Below are 15,525 nucleotides of genomic sequence, written 5' to 3' on the forward strand. Positions count from 1 at the left end.
CTCAAGAAGGACATGGCAGTACTTGAGGGGGTCCAGAGAAGAGCGACTAAACTGATAAAAGGTATGGAAAACTTTTCATATGCTGACAGGTTGAACATGCTGGGGTTGTTCTCCCTGGAAAAGCGGAAACTTAGAGGAGACATGATAAAACCTTCAAAATCCTGAAGACAGGGACAGATTCTTCACACTGTGGGGAACCACAAGTACTAGGGGTCACTTGGAGAAACTGAAAGGGGACAGGTTTAGAACAAATGCTAGGAAGTTCTTTTTTACCCAGAGGGTGGTGGACACATGGAATGCGCTTCCAGAGGTTGTGATAAGCCAGAGCACATTACAGGGGTTCAAGGAAGGTTTGGATAGGTTCCTAAAGGATAAGGGGATTGAGGGGTACAGGTAGAGGTAGGTTATAGAAATGGTCAGGAACCACTTCACAGGTTATGGACCTGATGGGCCGCCGCGGGAGCAGACCACTGCGCAATGGACCTCTGGTCTGACCCAGTGGAGGCAACTTCTTATGTTCTTAATTATTGTTGGTGAACATGACAATGAAGCTGACAGCACAATGCGCTAAGAGAGCGAATAGAATGCTAGGTATAACCAAGAAGGGTATTACTACCAGAACGAAAGACGTTATCCTGCCGTTGTATCGGGCGATGGTGCATCCGCATCTGGAGTACTTCGTCCAATATTGGTCGCCATACCTTAAGAAGGACATGGTGTTACTCAAGAGGGTTCAGAGGAGAGCGACACGTCTGATAAAAGGTACGGAAAACCTTTCATACGCTGAGAGATTGGAGAAACTGGGTCTCTTTTCCCTGGAGAAAAGGAGACTTAGAGGGGATATGATAGAGATTTTTAAGATCATGAAGGACATAGAGAGAGTAGAGAGGGACAGATTCTTCAAACTTTCAAAGAATAAAAGAACACCTGGAATGCGCTTCTAGAGGATGTAATAGGGCAGAGTACGGTACTGGGGTTTAAGAAAGGATTGGACAATTTCCTGCTGGAAAAGGGGATAGAGGGGTATAGATAGAGGATTACTGCACAGGTCCTGGACCTGTTGGGCCGCCACGTGAGCAGACTGCTGGGCACGATGGACCTCAGGTCTGACCCAGCGGAGGCATTGCTTATGTTCTTAACAAGGAAAGTTTTTAAGCTGGATTTAAATTTATCTAACGGAATCTCTTCCCGAAGATGTGAAGGCAGGGAGTTCCAGGCTGTAGGTGCTGTGACTAGTAGTGTCCTAAATGATGTGGTGCGGGGAGTTCCAAACCCCAATTGTCCCATTTGTCTATCTGGTTAGAATGTAAGCTCTGTCGAGCAGGGATTGTCTCTTCATGGTTAATGTAATGTACAATGCTGCGTATATTTTATTTTTTAAATAAGTTATCAAGTAAAATGAATAAATAAATAAATGTGTTGGTGATTGCCAGTGTTTAAAAAAAAAAAGCTTTATACTGTCAATATCACTATTTCTTGCTTAAAATTAATTACATTACATTACATTAGGGATTTCTATTCTGCCATTACCTTGCGGTTCAAGGCGGATTACAAAAGATTAATAAAAACGGGAGAACTATTGATTAGCTAGAGAGGTAAGTAGTAGATCTTTTAACATTTCACGAGTTGTTAAGGGTGGGGCGGTTTGCAAAAGAATTAAGAAGGGGGTCACAATGGAAGCTCTGTTGTTATTACTAGTGAAGTAAAGGGTAGATCAATTGTCAGTTTTAGAGTTATTAAGAGTACGTGATGTTATGGCTGCTTCAGGAATTTCTTGAAAAGTATAGTTTTTATTTCTTTTCTGAATGTCTTGTAGTCTGGGGTGGTCGTCAGAAGGTTGGCAATCTGGTTGTCCAGCCTTAATCAGGTTAATCAGGTTTGTATTCTTTTCACGTAAGTAAACAAACAGAATGAACACTAAAATGTCCAAACAAAATTTATTATGGCATAAGAGAGTCCAAAATATATAGTGCTCCTTTTACGAAGGTGCGCTAGCGTTTTTAGCTTATGTATCGGATTAGTGCGTGCTAGCCGAAAAACTACCACCTGCTCAAGAGGAGGCGGTAGCGGCTAGCGTGCGTTATTCCGTGCCTTCGTAAAAGGAGCCCTAGTCTAAAAAGCAGTGACTCTGAAAAAAAGGCTCTTTCCAAGCGGTCACTTTCTCTCAACACGGCCAGGCATTTATGCGCAAAATTATCTTATGTTTGTGAACTGTCTCAAACATCTCAACCATGGCATCCATATAAGAAAAGCACTCATTTTGATAAGTTACATCACTAAAGCAGATTTGAAAATGTAGATCTCTGCCAGACAATGATGTTTTAAATGCAAAAAAAAAAGTTTGAAAAACGTATGTACAAAAGGTGTTAATTTGTTTAACAATTTTTGATGAAATAGTAAGATTACCAGTGAGTCTGAAAGTAGAAATTAGGTGCTTCTAGATCAATGGTTCTCAACTCAGTCTAACCAGACAGAAGTTTTCAGGATATCTACAAAGAACAGGGGACAAGATATAGTTGCATACCATGGAGGCAGTACATGCAAGTATTACTCATGCGTATTGATTTTGGATATCTTGAAAATGTGATTGACTGGGTGCATTCTGAGAACTGGGTTGAAAACCACCATTTTAGAGGGATTTATATGCAGTTTTGCTATATTGTAATGCATAAGAACATAAGAATAAGCTTACTGGGTCAGACCAATAACCTATCTTCACGGTGGCCAATCCAGGTCAAGGAGTAGCAACATTCCATACAGAATCTTAAAGAATAGCAAGATTCCGGAATCCCAGAGAGTAACAAGATTCTAGAATCCCAAAGAGTAGCAACATTCCACGCGGAATCCCCAGAGTAGCAACATTCCATGCTACTGATCCAGGGCAAGCAGTGGCTTCCTCCACGTCTTTCTCAATAACAGACTATGGACTTTTCCTCCAGGAACTTGTCCAAACCTTTCTTAAAACCAGCTACACTATCCACTCTTACCACATCCTCTGGCAACGTGTTCCAGAGCTTAACTATTCTCTCAGTGAAAAAAAATATCCTCCTATTGGTTTTAAAAGTATTTCCCTGTAACTTCATTGAGTGTCCCCCTAGTCTTTGTAATTTTTAATGGAGTGAAAAATCGATCCACTTGTACCCATTCTACTCCACTCAAGATTTTGTAGACTTCAATCATATCTTCCCCCTCAGCCCTTCTCTTTTCCAAGCTGAAGAGCCCTGACCTCTTTAGTCTTTTCTCATACGAGAGGCGTTCCATCCCTTTCTATGGTAATCTTCTTGGGGTCTCTTGCTGTTAGGTCCACGCCATTAACTTTTTTTCCAATGTGGTTGCTCCCACTGCTCGTCCTGGCACAAACATGTACACTCCTACAGGCATTTTAGAAAAGGACACATACGTTGTCAGAGCCTTCTCTAAACTACTATCAGAACTGAGCACCTCTTGATCTGGATGTCTCACTTCTGACTTCCATGTTCCATGTGAAATGGATCTTGGTATGCAATATCGGTCTTAGAACGCGTGCCCATTGCTGCTCTGTGTGATATCCTGAAATAGTTCATCCATTCTGTAAGCTACTGCCTATAACCAAGTGCAACAATTATATATACCTAAGCGATATCATCCTATCTGGATGCAGCATTGTGTGTAGGCCAACACTGATGCAAATTTCTGGAACACCCAAATGACAACATTTTCCCCCCCCCTTTTTTTTTTCCAACGTTCAACTTCCCTTTTTGAAACGTTAGTATTTCATATGCGACAAAGTGCCTGCGATTTAGAATCCTTTGTGCGAATCGAGCAGCAGCAGCTAAGAAAACCCGCCTTTGGAAATGACAAGAGGGGGGCTTGTGGCGAAGGAGCAGATACTCACTCTGTCGCACAGTTCTTCAAAGGTGCAGTCGGCAACACTGCCACAGGCTTTCCTCAGGCGCAGCTCCCTGCCCTGCACTCGGAGAGTCCTTGGTCTAGTTACTATGGGAACAGGAACAAAGGCTCAGTCTTGTCTGGATAATGACTAGAAAATTCATCTCTTTCCCAGCTAGGAAAGGCAGAGCTTGATGAATAATAGCACATGATTCAACGCATAAATGAGAGAAAATGCTGATACAATGGCTGCCACTTGAGCATGGCATCGGCCCATAGACAGCAATGGAACTTATTAATTGGTCAGTGGAGATTGGGTATTGTGATCTAAATGTATCCTCTTTCAAGAGAAATTAACTTACGTACCATCATTTTGTTTCTGAGCCAGCTCATCAAACAACTTATCCATCGCAGCCTCCCCATCAGCTTCACTTGTGCTACAGTGAAAAGAATAATAGAATATGAAATTAATAACACTTGAAGCCAGCATCAAACAGCTGCCTGAGTCTGCTTAGCTTTCTGCCCAAAATAATAATAATAATAATAAAAAGAACAGGATGTTATACTCTAAACACAAACATTAGATCTCAAATACACTTAAAAGCAGAGAATATTAACTCTCAGGTAGGTAATTCCGCCTTATTTGCATACACTGAAAGACTTCTGTGCTTTTTAGCTGCTTCGAGTAATGAGACAAGCCAAGTTCATTAATACTCTGTGCATATAATGAGGAAGGGGAAAGAGGCTTCTGGGTCTCTTGGAAACAGTCAAAAGCCAGAGAAGTAGCTTTGAAAGATGCTACACACCATAAAAGTAAATATCGCAGCTATTGAAAGAGATCAAGTTTGGGGGTGGGGAGGGAAAGTCAAACTGACGGACTGAGAATCGACCTGCCTTCCCACAAACAAGCCTCAACCGGATCCACACATCGATATGACAGGTCAGCTTTTGGGCTGCTCTGCCTGCCACCAGGACATCGTGACACCTCAGAACCCCTAACATTTCAACGACACCAGACCTGCCTTATGTTAAAAAAAACCCAAAAACGACAAAAACAGAAAAGATCCAGAAAGTGGAGGGGGGAGGGGGGTGTCACGTGTTGCCATGCCACGGAGCAGCAGTGGTTGAAGTGAGCTCTGTGCAACCTTCCTACCTAACCTTGGAAAAAGACACCCATCCTGATTTTTTACTTTGGCCCCCTTGAATATACAGTGATACCTTGGAATCCGAACTCAATCCATTTCAGAACCCTGTTCGAGTTCCAAGACAATTTTTCCCATTGAAAATAATAGAAACTGGATTAATCCGTTCCTGTATTTTAAGGTAAAATATTAACAAATAATAATAACACAGTACAGTATTTTTCTCACACTACACAAAGGCAAAAATCACACAAGATGCTTTCACTACAGCTTCCGAAAATGAACTGAATGATGTGTGGGTGGCCCAAGCGCTGGGGAAACGAACAACATATAGGGTGTTCAGATTCCAAAGCGGCGTTCGGATTCAGCATCAACCAGACCACAAAATGGCCGTCCTGTCAGCCCCACCGAGCCCTTCAGTTAGCTCAGCATGGACTGCTGAAATGGTCGAGGTTACTGCAGCGATTGAAGTGGACTGGATAAAAAGTTACAGCAAATATTTTATAGAACAGAAGAAGCTCATGAAAGATTAGAATTGGATGCTGGACTACATTGCGCTTCAGATCTGGAAGACCACATGCCTCCGCTGGAACATTCTCAGGACTCCATACAAAAACGGCTATGTGAGCTGGAACAAAAAGTGGATTACTTGGAGAATCGCTCGTGCCAAAATCATTTACGCCTTGTGGGCTTACCTGAGTCGATTCTGGATTTCAAAGAACAACTTTCTCACTTCTGCACCAAACAGGTCCACCACATGGGAGCTCAACGAGAAGATTCTACCAGATCTCAAGTGGTGATTTTCCGCGCTCTCAATTCTAAGCAATCCATCAGGTCGGGCCACAACCTTATTTATCAAAGTAAGAAAATACTTTGCTTCAAAGATTCTTCGTCTCATGTCCAGCAGCAACGTAAAGCCTTTGTACCAATTTGCTCGGTTTTGGTCAAAAAGCAAGTTAAATTTGCACTTCTTTTTCCTGCCAGGCTCCAAACCCATTATTTTGTCCAACTTGAAACAGCACAGTGTTGCCTAGACACAGAAAGGTATGAATAGTTTTAGGACATAGAAAACTAAGGGATTCTTTTACTAAGCTGAGTAAAAGCAGGTCTTTCTTGTATGCCAAGGCCATTTGTTTCCACAGCTATAAACATAACTTTTTTCTGTTGGGGTTTTTTTTTTTAAAGAACATAAGAATTGCTACTGCTGGGTCAGACCAGTGGTCCATCGTGCTCACGTGGGTCTGCTCACGTGGCGGCCCTCTGGTCAAAGACCAGTGCCCTAACTGAGACTAGCCCTACCAGCACACGTTCTGGTTCAGCAGGAACTTGTCAAACTTGGTCTTGAATCCCTGGAAGGTGTTTTCCCTATAACAGCCTCCAGAAGAGCGTTCCAGATTTCTACCACTCTCTGGGTAAAGAAGAACTTCCTTACGTTTGTATGGAATCTATCCCCTTTTAACTTTATAGAGTGCCCTCTCGTTCTCCCTACCTTGGAGAGGGTGAACAACATTACATTATATTACATTAGTGATTTCTATTCCGCCAATACCTTGCGGTTCAAGGCGGATTACAAAATAAGTTATCTGTCCATTTCCAGAGGAATTGAAGAGTAGAGCGGGTTGCTTCAGAGAATTGGGATGAGTCTTGCGGTGTTAGTTTGCCTTCAAGGATTTTTTGAATAGGATGGTTTTTATTTCTTTTCTAAACGATTTGTAATCTGGAGTCGTTATCAGTAGATTGGAGAGCTGGTAGTCTAGTTTTGCTGCTTGAGTGGCTAGAAGGCCATTGTACAGTTTTTTTCATTTGAAATCTCTGATTGGGGGATACGTGAACGGTTTGTGTGTTCTCCTGTGTCTGGTTGAGGTAGTTTGGATTAGGCAGTTGTTTAGGTAGGCTGGGTATCTCCATTTATGGCTTTAAATAGTAGGCAGTAGAATTTGAATTGTACTCTTGCTTGTATTGGGAGCCAGTGTGAGTCGAGGTATGCCGCCGTGATGTGGTCATGTTTCCTCAGGGAATAGATAAGTCTTAGCGCTGTGTTTTGAACTGTTTGTAGTTGTTTTATCATGATTGTGGAGCAGGAGAGATAGAGTATATTGCAGTAGTCTAGAAGACCTAGGACTAGGGACTGGACCAAGAGCTGGTATTGTTTTCTGTCGAAGAATTTTCGAACTTGTCTTAAGTTTCTCATGACCGTGAATGATTTTTGTATTGTTTTGTTGATTTGTGGTTGCATGGTACAGCATCTGTCTATTGTCATTCCTAGAACTTTTAGAGTGGGTTGTATAGGGTATGTGATTGAGTTTATAACTAGATTTGTTATAGTTGGGGTTTTATTATTTTCGAGGAGAATGAATTTTGTCTTGTCTGGGTTGTAGTGTACTCTTACACAGGTCTTTCTTGTATGTCCCCTCTCAATCTCCTCTGTTCAAGGGAGAAGAGGCCCACTTCCTCTAATCTTTCGCTGTACAGCAACTCCTCCAACCCCTAAACCATCTTAGTCGCTCTTCTCTGGACCCTTTCGAGAAGTACCATGTCCTTCTTCATGTACGGCGACCAGTGCTGGATGCAGTACTTACATTAATGGCCATGTGCCAATGTTGCCATTCGCGCACACCCATTTTACTAGATGAGAACATCCTGACACCCATTTTAAAGGCAGTACGAGCTCCTGCATATCTGTGCACTAACCAGTTAACATGTGATAACATAGGTCTGCTCAGTAGCACAAGAACATCCACTTTCCACCTATGGCACCTCCCTAAAAAAGATTTTTTTGTATGAGGTTAGTGCACACACATTTTGAAATTAGCGTGCAGCCTGTGAAACTTCATGTTTAGCTGTCTTAGTTCTTAGCACAGCTCCGTAAAAGGACCCCTAAGAGCATTTCATGTGTGGCTAGGACTTCAGTTCGTTGATTCTTCTAACTGAATTAACTGCTACTAGAAAGGGTATCTGCCAGGTCCATATAGAAACATAGAGACATGATGGCAGATAAAGCCAAATGGCCCATCCAGTCTGCCCATCCACAGTAACCATCATCTCTTCCTCTCTCTAAGAGATCTCACGTGCCTATCCCAGGCTTTCTTGAATTCACAGTCTCTGTCTCCACCACCTCTTCCACGCATCTACCACCCTTTCTGTAAAAAAGTATTTCCTGCTTAAGAAATGCAGATGCCATGGGCTCAAATGGCAGTTTCATTAGAGATGTAAGGATGACATTGAGGTCTTATGATACAGGAGCTTCTAAAGTAGAGGTTGAGCAAAAGACATCTCCTCATGGATCTAGAAATGAGTAGCCACTGTAAAGCCAGGACTCTGTCCATAGGGATATCAAAGTGCCTAGAAGGCACCTATGTTACACTTACTGTAAAAGGGTACACTAAAAGGATACCACCTGCACTAATAAACCGTCTTTTCCCTATCTTTGGTCCGATCTCACATAACTTGATCATCAATAGCTTATTCTCCCGATCCTTATTCATCGCCCGATCATTAAAGACTACAATGATTCACCAGATAAAGAATCAAACTATCGTCTAATTGCCAACATTCCATTTCTTGCGAAGCTTACAGAAAAGATAGTCTTTAATCAAATCACAGATTTCATAGATAAAACTCAGGTATTGCACCCAAATCAAACCGATTTTAGAATGAATCACTCAACGGAACATTCTCTGATCGGGCTAACCACCACCATCTTATATTTTCTAGACCATCATTAGTCCGTCCTTCTGTTCTCCTTAGGGCTTTCTGCCACCTTTGATACTATTGACCATCATCTGCTCCTCAATAGGCTAATCTCTATTGGCAGTTCCAATCAAGTTTTGTGCTGGTTCCATTCCTACTTTTCAGACCGCTCCTCAAAAGTGGTATTAAATAACTCTACAGTGAATACTTATTCCTACACTTATGGAATCCCACAAGGATCCATCTTGTCCCCGCTTCTTTTCAATATATTTCTGGCACATCTTCTGACCTTTTGTCAATCAATTAGATTCTCGGTATATGCTTACGCGGACGACATTCAACTTTTACATCCTTTAGATGTTGAAAATACAGACGACATAATAAACATTAACAAGAAGGTCAAACTAATTAGTCAGTGGCTCAGTGAAAATATGTTGGCTCTAAATATTTCTAAATCAAAAAACATGCTCGTTCCCTGCAAAGATGGCCTTCCTATGACATCCCATTCCAAATGGTCAATACCATCAAAATTCTAGGAGTAATCCTTGATCAGAAATTATCATATCATTATCAAATTAGTGCAGTCATTAAAAATTGCTTTTAAAAATTGCACATGATAAGATCTTTAGCAGAGGTCCTTTAACCAGCAGCATTAAATATCCTTATCTTGTGATTTCGAAATTAGATTATTGCAACTCTCTATACAAAGGTATTTCACAAAAAGAATTAAGACGGCTACAAATAATTCAGAATATGGCAATAAAAATCATTACAAAATCAAAAAAGTTTGATCACGTTACACCTCTTCTACGAAACACACACTGGCTTCCAATCACGCATAGAATTATGTATAAAATAGCTTTAATTTTTTTTTGTCATATCTCTCCCTCCATTCTCTAGAACAGTACTCTAAATAAGGTCTTGCCAGAGCCTTACACAGAGGCATTAGCACCTCCTTTTTTTCTGCTGGCTATTCCTCTCCCTGTGCATCCAAACAACTTTCTGGCTTTTACCACCCCCTTTTTTTTATCTGTTTGGCCACATATGATCATCCTGTCAGACCCATCTTTCAAGCACTGAAAATTAAATAATCAAAACTACCTATATTTCTTGATAAGTTATTCATACCTTAGAGTTCATCCAGGACTCTGAGATCAAACGAGCAACATCTGTTATCTTTCCCATCCTTGAAGGTCATCAATACGGGCCTTTCTCATGTCTCGCACCTATTAAGTTCGTTTCAATAATGATCTTTCAGGTATTTGGAATAATTCATCTGGTGTTCTGCAAGGTTCACCATTGTCCCCATTGCTCTTTAACGTTTATATGTCATCATTAGGTGCGCAATTGTCCCAGCTGGGGATAAAGCTGTTTAGTTATGCAGATGATTTTACGATCATTATTCCATTTGCTGTTTCTCTTTCTGAAGTTATTCCTAAAGCAACAGAAGTATTAGGTCTAATGGAGCAATGGATGACTGAATTTAGACTGAAGCTTAACTCAGAAAAAATGAAATTTTTTGTAGCTTCACCATGCCCGTTTGATACTAAAACATCATTGCATATAAATAAATTCAGCTATCCTATTCAATCTACCATTAAGGTTTTGGGAATAATACTGGACCAGGGCTTGACTAAGAAGAACCAGGTGGAATCTTTGGTCAGAAAGGGTTTCTTTACTCTTTGGAAGCTTCGGTCTGTTACGCGTATTTTGATGTTTCATCATTTAGAGTTTTGGTACAGTCTCTTATACTAAGCTAGCTTGATTACTACAATATTGCCTATTTGGCAATTTCCCAGAAGAATATGCAACGATTGCGAATAGTACAAAATGTGACGGTCAGGCTGATTTTTAGGTTGAAGAAATATGATTACGTAACACCCTTCTATCGAGTACTGCATTGGCTGCCAGCGGAGGCACGGGTGAAGTTTTAAGGCTTTGTTTGCTTTAGCTCCCAAATATATAATTGAGCTTTTCTCTTTTGCAACCAACAGACATAAGAGAAACTCACATCTGAATTTTGTTTTTCCACCTGTTAGAAGATGTAAACTTAAAAAACATCATCAAAATCTTTTTTCATATCAAGCAGCGTTATGGGGTAAGAAGTTAGAACAATTGCTTATGGGGAATTTAGGAGACAACGAAAAACATCTCTGTTTTCGAAGTATTTAGGCAGCTAATTCGTATAAATTTGATTATGCACTCTTTTGATCATTTTAGGGATCCTTTTACAAAGTCACCCTAGTGGATTTAGTGCATGCACTGGATTAGTGCGCACTATGGTGCATGCTAGCCGAAAATCTACCCCCTGCTCAAAAGGAGGCGGTAGCGGCTAGTGCGTGCGCTATTCCGCGCGTTAAGGCCCTAGCGCGGCTTTGTAAAAGGAGCCTTTAGTGTTTCTAATTATTGGCTTTTAACTTTTTTAGTTCTATTCAATTTCTTTTATTGTTTGTTTTTAAACTACTGTAAACCGCATAAAACGTTACGGCCTTGCGGTATAGAAACTGATTATTATTACACTTCCCCCTCCGTATTCGCGGGGGTTAGGGGCAGAGCCAGCCTGAGAATATTAAAAAACCGCGAATAATATTCAGGCCGGTTCTGCCCCTAACCCCTGCTTCCCCCAGCTATTTTAAGCCCTGAAAGCCCCCCCTTAAGCCTTACCTGGTGGTCTAGCGGGTTTTCAGGCAGAAGTGATCTTCCCATGCTCCTGCCCCGGGCAGATTGCTCACAGGAAATGGCTGGAGAAACTACAGGAGCTCAAGGCACCCAAAGGAAAAGCCATATCTTCAACCACACACCAAACACCCCGGGAAAGCAGCCAAGGACAGGCGGTATCATCGCTTAAAACGAGTTTAAGACCAGACTTCTGGCCCTAGCGGAAAGCGATTGACTATAGGAGTCCCAAATCTGCAAACAAACTTTTTTCCGCTTGAAAGACAAGTGGGCATGGCGTTGCTCCAAGAGCATCAAATTATGAAAGTGGTTCCTCCAAGCCCAGTAAGCAAGTGCGGTTGGTTGCATCCAAACACTAAGTATGATCTTCTTACCTGAAACAGCAGCCTTCCGAATCAACATCCGATGTCCCCGAGCAGACACCCTCAAAGATTCATACCGATCATACCGAAACTAATATTTGTTTTAATATATAAGTATTTTTATTTGTCATTTTTTTTTTTTTTGTTTTGTTTTGTTTTAATCTATAACAAAAATCAGTTTTTATATTATCACCATTGTTTATTTTACATGTTTTATGGTTTTGTACATCGCCTAGTAATTTATAATAGGCGATTCATTAAGAATCAATAAACTTGAAACTTGAAACTTGATCCAAAAGTAAACCTATTGGCGACATCGGATGAGATTGGCCAAAGAGTCGTTCCATAAAGCGGAGTACAACCCTCCAGAAAACGTTTACTTGAGGGCAACCCCAAAAAAGCATGGAAAAAGGAATTACACCCCTGTTGACATTTAGGACAAGTCGGGGAAGAAATACCCCCTACTTTGTGCACCTGCTCCTGGGAAAAGTATGCTTGATAAACCACCTGAAATTGGCATTTCCTCAATTTGGCGCTAATAGAGATAGAGGAGATACGATTAATAAGGGAGGGAAAGTTCAAGGACTCAACAGGGACACCTAGATCTCGATCCCAGCAATGCCCCAAAGCCTCTTAAGATTTCCGGGGAGAGAAACTCCGTAAAACTCCATGCAACGCAGACACCATCAGGCAACGCAGACACCATCAGTTTCACTATGGTGAAACTGAGCGAAAAAAAGACGAATCTGGTGACCCAAATGAAACCGTAGTCAAGAGGCAAGCCAAGGACTCCACATAATGGTGAATTTGTTTGTATGCAAATAAACTGCCCACCCCCAAGGGATGGAGCACAGGAAGATCAGCCCAGGATTTTATATTGCCGTAGGAGTCCATTAAATGTTCAAGAAGAATCAAGCCCTCACCAGACCAATGCTTAAAGATAAGGTTATCGCTGCCAGGGGGGAACTGCGGATTCCCTCAGATAGACAACTGATCTGAAACTTGAGGGTCACCCCCAACAACCCGACCAAGGCCCACCAGCAAGAGCGAAGAAGAACACTAGAACGGACTGCAGAGGGCAAGAGATGGCCAGGTAACTGAATAAAGAAAACATGTGCCAAGGATGAAAGAGAGCAGCTTCGAAGTCCCGAGAAAGATAATCATCACTCAGTAAACACCAGTTCCTCAAGAAATGCAGCAGGCAAGCCAAGTTATACATGCCGACATCCGGAAGTCCCAGCCCGCTAGTCTGCCAAGGGCCAAGAAAATAAGTTAGCGAAATCTGAGACTTCTTGCCCTGCCAAAGAAAATGAGTCAACTGTCTATGTAACTGCTGAAGATCCGAGCACTGAATACAGAGAGGCAGAAGCTGGAGCACTTACAGCCATCGTGGAAAAACAACCATCTTATACAATTGAGCCCTTCCATAGAAGGAAAGAGGCAGATGCATCCACTACGCAAAACTACTTGTCGTAGAGGCCAACAAAGCATCCACATTAGCTCTATAGAGCGAACCCACACGTTGTGGAAGCAGTACACCCAAATACTTGAACGAGCCGTCTACCCAATGTAATGGAAATATCTCCGGCCACCCCTGACGAACAGAGTCCGCAGCAGCCAATGCCAATGATTTATCATAGTTGAGCTGAAAACCCGAGAAATCCCCATACTCCTCGAGGTTAAATGGACAAGCAAGTTGTCCGCAAAAGCCAAGATCTTAAAAGAATCAAATTTTAAATAAAACTTGAAACTTGAAGTATGTACTTTGTAATATGCATATTTGTGATTGAGTTTTGTATTCTCTTGTCCTTTTGATTTTGTGTTTGTTTTATTGTAACCTGCCTAGAAATGTTTTAAATAAATATTAGCATAACAAGTAAAATAAGTGATTATAATTTACTAGTATAACAACTAATTTTTATGAGACAGTCCCTGCTTGACAGAACTTACAATCCATTCAAGACAGAGAATAGAGCTGACTTAAGAACTCACATTTAGGTGCTGGAAATATGCATTTAGCTAGCATTCTATACGTTACACGCCTAAGTGTAATTACTGCCAAGTTCTGCTCATGCCTATGGTCCAGATTCTAGAAATGGCACTCAAATGTGGGCACCAGAAAAAAAATCTGTGCTTCTATAAAGGGCATAAATTTTAATGCCCACTTTACAGAATTAGCCACTAAAAGAAATTCTTTATTGAGACATATAAACACTGAGGGCCACAGGAGGGGCCTTAAGGAACTTGGGTCAATCAAAGCCTTAGGCCCCTCCCTGGCGCATCCCAGGATGCACCAGGAAGGGGAAGGCCCGCCATTTTGTAAGAGGCGGGCCTACCAGCCAGTCAGACTTCCTGAATAAGATAGGGAGGGGCGGAAGAGTCAAAGGGGGAGTTATTGGGGGGGGGTGACGGTGGGAGAGAGTGTGAATCTCTACCATTGTGGGTGTGCGTGAGAACAAATAGGTAACCATAGGGCAACTCACAGGTAGTAAAGTTTCCCTGCGGCAGACATCACCCTTCTCCTGTAGTCTATTCCAGAATCCAGTGGGATGGTATTACAGTACTTCTACAAAAACAAACAGAGCATGTTAAGTGTCTCAACTTATAGCATTTAAAGATCAGTAATATTAAGCTATTCTTAGTACTACAGAAAAAGAGATACCTTCATAGTGACTTTTTATTCATCAGATATACATGATGTCCAGAAGAAAATGGAACCCCTTATATAGTTTCAAAATAGTTCACAACTGTTTAAACATTTAGGGCCTGTTTTACAAAGCCGCACTACCGGCTGCTGCACGGTAATGGCCCCGAAGCCCAGAGAGATTTAAAGGGCTTTGGGGATGATGCCGCGTGGCAGCCCCTAGCGTGCCTTTGTAAAACAGGCTGTCAGTGTGACCTTTGAAAATGCTGAAGTATGATGTTTTTTTCCCCTTAGTTCATGGATAATTTGTGTCCTCCTTCAACCTTGATACATTTATGAAGTCTTCAATGCCACTGAGCTATTGGCTCTATCAATTTCAGATTTTCATCAACTGTTGTGTGAGCTCGATGCGCTGGAGCTCCATCCTGCTGAAAAATAAAGTACTCGGAAAAGTCTTGAATTTCAGTAGAAGTTTCTGCAGTAGTAGGACACTTTGGGGTTATTTGGCAAAATTGTATTTATTTAAAAAATTTATCAACCGGTTCTGTTTGTTTACATTTCTGAAGGAGACGTATGAGAGGAAACGTCTGGCTCTAGTACTCGGACGAAGGCTCCGGCCCCAGTATGGTATGCGATAAATGTGAGAAGAAACCGGGTACTGTTATTACACCTGATACATGGAAAGATGGTGCACGAAATACTACGGAAAGTGGAGGACGAACGCTAAATGAAAAGAGAACAAGGTTTGATCCCTAGGGGAAAAATATGTTTGCAATATGTCGAATCTGTACAAGTTTGGTTCAGGGATGTGCCTATAAAAAGGGCATCTGCGCAATGTGTGGGAAGAAAGTTTTGGATACCAAAAAAAATGACAAACAAACGTCAGTTTAAATGCAGCACTGCTCCTGGTGAATTATCTTGACATGTTCTGGGCCTATACTGTATATTCTTTTATCTTTTTTTTACTTTATAAAGAAACTGTGTATGTAAATAGACAGATGGTAACAAAAAATTCCGATTAAAAAAATAAGACTTTATCAACCGCCTATTCCTATTTCACATTACAGGTTGTTTCATGTAAACAGTGGGTTCACAGATCCTCACAAAACCAGCATTAAGCAAAGACATCTTTTATTAAAATGCT

General features: G+C 41.4%; 1 protein-coding gene and 1 pseudogene across 1 annotated transcript in view; one reads left to right on the top strand and one right to left on the bottom strand.

Annotated features, from left to right (window-relative positions):
- The window catches only part of LOC117356644, a 473,566-nt pseudogene extending 458,294 nt beyond the window's left edge, over window positions 1-15,272 (top strand).
- The window catches only part of AFG1L (AFG1 like ATPase), a 283,959-nt gene that overhangs the window by 40,572 nt on the left and 227,862 nt on the right, over window positions 1-15,525 (bottom strand). The window contains exons 8-10 of the mRNA XM_033936142.1: window positions 14,221-14,303; window positions 4,234-4,304; window positions 3,875-3,975 (exon numbers count right to left, since the gene is read on the bottom strand). Of these exons, the coding sequence (XP_033792033.1) occupies window positions 3,875-3,975; window positions 4,234-4,304; window positions 14,221-14,303 (255 nt within the window). The remainder of the gene's footprint in view (window positions 1-3,874; window positions 3,976-4,233; window positions 4,305-14,220; window positions 14,304-15,525) is intronic.

This window comes from Geotrypetes seraphini, chromosome 3, assembly GCF_902459505.1.
Source record: "Geotrypetes seraphini chromosome 3, aGeoSer1.1, whole genome shotgun sequence".
Taxonomy (NCBI): Eukaryota; Metazoa; Chordata; class Amphibia; order Gymnophiona; family Dermophiidae; genus Geotrypetes; species Geotrypetes seraphini.